At 48.6% G+C, this 8,359-nt stretch overlaps 1 protein-coding gene across 1 annotated transcript in view; it reads left to right on the forward strand.

The window, feature by feature from the left end:
- PTPRM (protein tyrosine phosphatase receptor type M) overlaps positions 1–8,149 on the forward strand; it is an 824,025-nt gene extending 815,876 nt beyond the window's left edge. The window contains exon 31 of the mRNA XM_028123955.2: positions 7,475–8,149. Coding sequence (XP_027979756.1) covers positions 7,475–7,528 — 54 coding nt within the window. The 3' untranslated portion in view covers positions 7,529–8,149. The remainder of the gene's footprint in view (positions 1–7,474) is intronic.
- Positions 8,150–8,359: the final 210 nt, after the last annotated feature.

Genomic DNA, 8,359 nt, shown 5'->3' on the forward strand with positions numbered 1-8,359 from the left:
ATTTTCTTAGAGTATTTCAGATCTCTTTCTTGTGTGCAGCTATTAAAATGCCAACCCCTGCGGCTTGCGCATAGAATAGCTTAAAGGAGGAAGCTTTCAGATTAGGTGTTTGTACTTCTCTGCTAGTGGAAGAAGGATCTGAAGGAAACGGTGGGAACGGATCCCAAGGCTGGGAGAATGGCCTGGAGTGGGGAGAAGGAGGAAGACACTGCTGGTGCCCACGCCACTCCTGGAAAGCCTGCGCGCCCCGGCCCACGGCCTGTGGCAGTGGGCTTCAAATTTAAAATATAAGAAAGGGACTAAAGAAAGAGTGGAGATTCGAGCTAATGTTGAGGGAGTAGCCACGGTCCCAGTCACCCCAGCCGTGCCCCAGGCTGGGTAATGATAGTCACCGATGCCGACCCACTCCTGGGACACATCCTCCTCTGCACAAGTCACTCTCCCAGGGCATCTGCTTCCCCCAGATACATGTGTCCTGCTTGATGTTTCCAAGAAGCACGGTGCTGCTCGGGGAATTTGGGAAGCGGATGCCTGTTTGGCCAGGTGCAAACTCCCAAAACCATCAGCAGGTAGCACCTTGGCTTCTGTGGAGAAAGGACCATGCCTGCTGCCCTCTCTCGTCCCCGCCCTAGGGGAGGCCCCAGGAAAACCCAAATTCTCATCTCAGCAATGCTACTAATTCAAGTCAAGTGACAATGAACTTGGCCATTTAAGTCTTCTCGGGCCGGACACTTAGCTTTCCTGAGCCCGAGTCGTGTAAACCAAGGATGATGTTGGCTTTTTGAAGTGATCCCGTGAGACCATGTATGTGAAAGTGTTGCTGAAAAACGCAAAGGTGAGAAAGTGGGTCTTGAGAGCACGGGTGTCTACAGGGCATCCTGCAGCCGGCAGGTACATGTGAGCTGGTTGGATGAGGAAGAGGAGGTGGCAGCTAGGAGCTGGTATTCACATGGTGCTGAATATGTGCCAGGCCCCATGCCCAGCGCCTTTTACGGAGGCACAGATTCGTGTGGATGGGCTGAAAGGCTGGCTGGCGTGTCCCATGTGCAGGCTTCAATAGAACCAGCTCCTCCGGAGGCAGAGAACTATCTCACTCCCTGGGACCACCCATGAGTTTTGAAGAGTTGTACCACCATGGAACTCAGTCTTCTGGGCTGGGAGCAGGTGAGGTAGGGCAGCTGGGCCATCAGAAGTGGCCTGAGTTTAAGACAGATAAGAAGGTGGGCAGAAGATGGAAGCAAATGCCTAAATTAAAATATTCTGACTTCATTAGCATTTAACCTCCAGGATTCAGGGACAGATGTGTAGCTTCCAAACTTTGGATGGTACTTGGGCGAAGCTGACCTTGATGAAAAAAATATATATATAGTTTCCCTCTCACTACAGCCTGAATTAAGCAGGTCATTAGTAATAGACCCTTCCAGGCCTTTGCGCTAATGGCTCTGGCTGCAGCTTTCATTACTCACGAATTTTTATGTGCAGATACAGTGTGGCTTTTTCCAAATCAGTGGTGCAGACTAAAGGATGGAGGTGATTCTTCATGAACTGAATGGACATGTAGGTGCTTGGACCAGCAGGGAGCCCACTCTTCTATAATAATTTAGGCGTTTCTGTGATGAGGTGTTACTCAAATAGAGAAAATAGGATCTTTGGATGCCCAAACTTCTGAGGGTCAATACCAGTTCTAGGATGAGGTCCATGCTGAAAAATATAAGGCAAGTTTTCAGTTTCCTGGAAGAATGTCTGATAAATTTGTTACAATGACTGTTAGCAAAATAATAGGTAAAATCTGGTGACCTGAGGAAAAAAATGTCACAGGGCTCTTTTGAGTGGGCTAGAAGCTTCCTGAATTAAATAAGCACCCATGTCGTTCGTTTTTGCTTACAAGTACCATTTCTTTTGGTTAGGCAGTCATATACATGTATGTTGGCTGAGAGAATTAATTAATTCAGGTCAGGGTGATAAAACCCAATACAATTTCATTGGGCATAAAAGACCATCTGAGACCTGAGTCTCTCCTAAGCACAAACTGTTGTACCAACACGGAAAAGCACGGAGTACTGAGTCTTACTAGCTGCATCTTAGAATGATGAAATGTGTTCCAGAAAGTCCTGGAGCGCACTTCTGTGCTGGCTGGCTGGCGAGGCAGAGGGAATAGGGTGTGGAGGGCCCAGGCCTGGGCCCTACAGGATGTGCTCAGTTGCTGGCGGGGAGGGGGTGCTCCCTCCTACCTCCTTCTTGCCTGGTTAGATTCAGATGGAGTCCCCAGTGCCTGAGCTCCTTTGAAGTTTTCGGGGAAATGGGCTGCTTCAACAAACATCTCCTCTCTCACTTTTGTCCTCACTGGGCTTTAGGTGTTTCCAGAGCTCCATTTTATTTTTTCCCCCCGGGGCTCTGTTTTAACAGAGAAACAACCTTTGGGGGACAGATCATTCCTCGAGAAACATATTATCTCCTGGGAGGTGGGGGAACTCTAGCCAACATGATGAGATGTGACATACATATACACTGTACGATGGTTACCAAGATCAAGATAGTTAACATATCCATCACCCCACTTAGGTAACATACTTGACTCATGTGTGTCCGTGGGGAGAATGCTTAAGATCTGTCCTCTGCAACTCTCAAATATACAATACTGTACCACTAACTGTAGTCACCGCCCTGTACATTAGATCCCCAAAACTTCTTACAACTGAGAATTTGTACCCTTGACCAACGTCACCTCGTTCACTCACCCCCAGCTTTTGGCAACCACCATGTAATCCGTTTCTATAAATTGGCGCCTTTTTTTTTTTTTTTTTTTTTTTTTTTTAATGAAAGCTTTAAAGAATCCTGAGCCCTGGGCCCACCCCAGAGACCATGATTCAGTTGATCTGGGGCCTGGCTGCGGCAGCCAGATGTTAAAAGCAGCCCAGGTGATTCTAATGTGTAGGAGGGTCAAGAACCTTGGTGCCCCGTCTAGGTGGCTCTCAGCCAGGGCTGTCCATTGGAATCACCTGAGGTGCTGTCACAAATGCCAAGGCCCAGGCCATGCCCCAGACCAACTATGGCAGATGGAGCCCAAGACGAGTGAGTTTGGTGGGCTGCAGGTGAGAGACCATGGCTCACCAGGGTGAGCAGCCTATCCCTGTCCCCATGCTGGCTGCAGAGCATGTCCAAACCCACCTCCCCACCCCACCCCACCTCTATCCCTCCATCCCTCCTGCTCAGACCCAGCCCTCTGCCAATATCTCCCAATATCTATAATTTGGCGCTGGCTACCCACACCCAGCCCCACTTGGCCCTTCAGTATACTAAAATAATATTCGGTGCAAAGCACTCCCTACAAAATGGCATGGAGTGTGGGGCCTTCCTCTCATGTGGACAACACAATGAATCTACTAACTTGTGTGTATGAACTGCCCCCCCCCAAGAGGTCACCTGTGAACTGTGAAACATACAGGCTATTTGAAAGGAGGTGGGGGAGGGAGGTGGGGGGTGGAGGAGGGGTGAATGTATGTGTGTGGGTGACAGCCATACCACCCTGTATGTGCCCGATCTCGTCTGTACGGGTGTGGATCTGGGGGAGTGTGCATGTGTAGGGGTGTGGGGGGTGCGTGCATAAATGTGTAAGAGTGGATGTGTGGGGGTGTGTAGGTGTGGGTGTGGACGAATAGGGGTGGGGTGTTGGGTATGTGTATGTGGGTATGTGTGTGTGCGTGTGTGTGGGCACACATGTGTAGGGGTGGATGGGGGAGCAGGTGTAGGTGTGGGTATGCGCAAGTGTTGGAGTGGAGGCCATAGGCCTCAGGCGGGGAGTCAGAGAGGCACAGTGTGGCCCGTCTCGGGAGACACTTGGGGGCACTCCCCTTCCCTTGGGCCTGGCCCTGCCACACCTGAAGAAGCAGCCACTCTCCTCGAGTCTTCCCGTGGTCAGCCTTCCTGCACTCTGAAGAAAGTAATCTTCGTGAAAGCCCTGTGCCCTCCCCCGCCCCAGACTCTGCCATCCTTGAGTTAGGGGCTGGTAACCCCCTCAGCACCAGCAGAGCTCCTGGCTCTGAGGAGGACCCAGTAGATAGTTGCTGCGTGACAGCACATTTCTTCCCTGCACCCAGACCCCTGCCCGTCCTGAGCGGCCCCTCACTGCTCTTAGAACCCGGGGAGGCCGTGGCTACACACTGATGAGCCTCACTAGGGAACCAGGCACAAACTGTGTGTGGGCCTCTGAGGGAAGAACGTCCTCCCTACATTTTTAAAGGCAGAGATGAAAGTAATGACCCATTCTGTGTGTTGTCAGAGACACATCGCTGTCTCATCGAGGGGTCTCCTTGGCTGGGAACGTGCTGGGAACTTCGAAGCAGACGGCCCCACCCATGATGACTGGCACACTGGGGACCACTTGACCCTCCGGGCAGGGACATCAGTCAAAAGGGTTTTTCCAGACTGTGGGACCTGTCAGCAGGTGAAACTGTGAAACTTGTTTTAGGTTCAAAAAGCAAGTACGTCAGGGAGGGCAGTGCTGCCCCAGGTGAGCCATGCAGACTGCTTTCTGAATCTTCTCGGGCAGGCAGCGCGGGGCCTTGGAAGTGCCCAGAGGGACTGCAGGGCCCCAAGTTCCTCAGACACGAGGCAGCTTGGGCTGACACGGGCACAGCTTGAGCCCTTCAGGGAGCTCCGCAGAGTCACTTGCAGGCCTCGTGGCCTCGTGATGTCCTCACTGAGTGAACAGGGTGGGGTGTGGGGGCTTTAAAACAGAACCTCACTTGTAGGTGCCTCTTGAGAGTTCACTTTCTCCGTCTTCAGGAGAACAGGAGGTGGGGCTGCAGTGAAGGTGGGGTCGGGGGCTTGGGAGGAGAGTAGCTGGCTGCCCTGGTTCCGGTCCGGCCCAAGAACAACTCCTGCTCATGTCACTTTTTCATGCTCAAAGCCAGCTAATGTTGCCCAAATCAGGAGAACTTGGGACCCGGGCAGAAATGTTCTTTTTTCTCCCTGAAGCACAGGAATAGCTCGTGTGGCTTAATTACACCGCTCAAAAGCAAGCAAGTTGAGAGAGGAAAACGCAGAAGACAGGCCTGTACCTGGCGATCAAGGGTAATAGTTTGCAACACAGGAGGATTTCAGGCATTTCCTGGGGTGCTTGGGGGAGGGCTTGCAACAATTTATGGTCTTCCTTCTCACTCCCTTTATTTTTCTGATTCAGAAACCAGTCATCACAGAATCTATTGGGATTGACAGTTTGCTTAGGAGGGATGAGATGATGGCGAATTCATTTTGAAAATTGTAGTCATGCCTGGGACAGGGCAGCTTCACTGATTTTTCAACACAGCAGCCCCTTAGCAGTGAAGCCCAAAATCCTTTTAGGGTTGTCCCCGGAGGCCAGCAGCTGTATGACTCTCTAAATGCATGATCCTATGTTAAAAGGATGGTTTGTAGTAGGCACTGAAATTGCGCAATTAGGTTTATGCAGTAATCGGATCTCTCAGATTTCCATGAAAAACATTAACTGTCTCCGTGAAGGAGACAGGAGAACAGGGTTGACCACTTCATAGCCAATATGTCATCCTGGTGATCTGACAACACGGCCTTTTAGAATTTTGAAATGCAAATGGTTTCTTTTAAATATTTTGAGAATAAAAGTATCAAATCCTGAAATACGAATCAGAAAGCTTTGGTGTAGACATATGTTCAGTTCTCTTGGGCATATACCTAGGAGTGGAATTGCTGGGCCACGGGGTAACTCTTCCGTTTAACCTTTTGAGGACCTGCCAGAGGATTTTCCACGGTGGCTGCACCTTTCACACTCCCACCGGCAGCATATGAGGATCCAGTGTCTCCTTGTCGCCACCAATGCTTGTTACTCTCTGTCTTTTTTTATCTTAGCCAGCCTGGTGGGTGCCACTGCTACTGATGTTTGAATCTTGTGGTCCCTCTAGTATGCCGAGATGGTCTGTTTGCTTCCTGTCTTCCCCTCCAGATTGTAAACTCCTGAAGGACTAAAGCTGCATCTTAAACTCCCTAGTCTCTAGCCTTCAGTGTTTACTGGGTTGAATGAAATGCTTGCTAAACCCGTATTTTGTCATCATTTACATTTACAGCCGACGTTTGACCCCCCCAACTGTCAGGTGCTGTGCTAAAGACTGGTGTATTACACACAAAGGGATAAAGTATGGCTCTTGTCTTCAAATACATAGGTTGGACTAGTGGGGCATATAGAGAACAAAATGTAGGTGAAGACAAGAAAATTGCAGTGACTAATTAATTAAGAGGCACATATCCCAAAAATGGAAATTTAGTTTTAATTAATCTGGCAAACCCAAATATAAGAGATCCATTTCCTTGGTTGTGGCCATTGTGTTGGGTAGTGAGACTGTGGTGTGCACTCTTACACCTTGTGAAAGCTTCTCTCTTCCGGAGATGGGAAGAGAGCCTTCTAGATGCTGAGCCCTTCTGTCCCAGCTGCTGGGCTGCTGCCAGGTGGCAAATAGAAGCATCTTCAACTGCTGTGTCCCTCTGCTTGGCTCAGAGGCCACACCCAGGTGAGCTTCCAGCAGCACACCACACAAACACGGGTGCAGAATGCCCTCTCCTAACACCTGAGACCCCAGCTGGGCCAGGACCTCATGTAGGTCTTCCTCAGGCCGCAGTCCATGATCTGAGAAAGCTGTGCTCAAGAAAAATGCCTTTATTGCCTGATTAACAACTGAGAGGTGGCTCCCAGCGGGTATCCAACACTTCCCCTCTGGGCCTTTCCTTATCCAGTTCCTCTACCTGGGATGCCAGTTTTAACCCCCATTAGGAGTTAGCAGTTAGTTACCTGCTCCCTCTTTGCAGGTCCTCCCTAGGAAGTTCTACTCTCTACTCCACTGCACCCATACCAGGGGACCATTCTCAGGCCCCGGCTCAACTCCGCGCCATGTGTTATCATTGGGTACTGGTCTTAGCCTCCTCCCTGGACCACGGGCTTCTCAAAGTCAGGGACCAGGTCAAGGTGCTTGGTATTTAAGAGGTGCTTGATAAAGTCTCATAAAATGGAAGGCATCCTGCTGACTGAAAGTCGAGGGTATAGTTGGGCCAGGAGTGATGCATTTATTTGTTGATGCCCTTGTATGAGCAAATCACAGTTACTTCCCCCAGACTTCATTTTTTTTTCCCTCCTACCTCTTGATTTTCCCATACTTTGTGTTCAGGATGTTGATGTACGGGTAAACATATATGTGTGGACAAACACACTGTATGTGTTCCAGTTGTGCAGAACTTTCCAGAAATTCTAGTGAAGATAGATGTCAAAATGCCTTTCATCAGGCCCTGTGGGGAACGTCTCCAGACAGCAGATAGGTTTGTGGTTCACAACCGTGATTTTCTGATTCATTGCTGATTCAAATCCTTCTCAGTTGGATTTCTTCCAATTAGAACCCTAATCTGGCATAATTGCTTCAATGGCACCGGCCTTTGGATATCACTTAGCTGACATCTTTGCCCTTCTGCTTTCCAGGATCAGTACAAGTTCTGCTACGAGGTGGCTCTGGAATACTTGAATTCTGGCTGATGGCATAAACAGCTCTGCACACCAACCCTTTCATCTCACAAAGCCAAGACGTTCCATGGTATTTGTGTTGATGAGATGAAGACTTCTCAATATGCTTATTTTGCTTTGCATAATTGGCTCTTTTTAAGAGCCCAAGAAAGTGTTTCTAAAACTGCTTTGCACTGCCCAATTCCCAGCAATGCTGCTGCCTGACGGAAAACCACACACAGCAGAGTCGTCAAATACTGTCCTCCTAGGCGTCGGCTTGTTAGAGCAGTGTAGACATCTGGTAAACTGAAGAGCACAATTATATTCTTATGAAGGAGTTTGTACCTTTGGAGTATTATTTTGTGGCCCGTGAACCTTTGTTATTGTTACGGCTGAGTGTACATTTTTGTTTTGTGGAGAATGCTACCTGGCATCATGATAATATATTATTTTAGTTAATATTTGTATTTTAACATGTTGCATAGTATAAGCTTATGTACCTTTCCAAGACTAACCGATAAACGTATAATGAACAAAGATATGTTGTATGAGTTGTTGTTCCTATCAGATTTGTATTGTTTCCAAGGGAAAAGCTTGGAAGAAGTCAGTTCAAAAATGCAAAGCTCGACGATCAGATTCGCAGATCCAAAGCTCTTCCCCTTGTTTATATTGTAAATATTTTTGATTTCATCAAATTATTTATTCATTAAAAGAAATTTTTGTGAAGCACAGTGAATGACAATCATTTTTATGAAGCGCAGGAAATGACTGATTGTATGATGTGACCTTGTGTGAATTCTTTCTCAATAAATAAAGACCCGTGACCAGTCTTGCTGTATTCCTGGTGTCCCAGCACCCCGGCAA

This window comes from Eumetopias jubatus, unplaced genomic scaffold (genome assembly GCF_037043125.1).
Source record: "Eumetopias jubatus isolate StellerSeaLion01/CBP00866 unplaced genomic scaffold, mEumJub1_p1.0 scaffold_16, whole genome shotgun sequence".
NCBI lineage: Eukaryota > Metazoa > Chordata > Mammalia > Carnivora > Otariidae > Eumetopias > Eumetopias jubatus.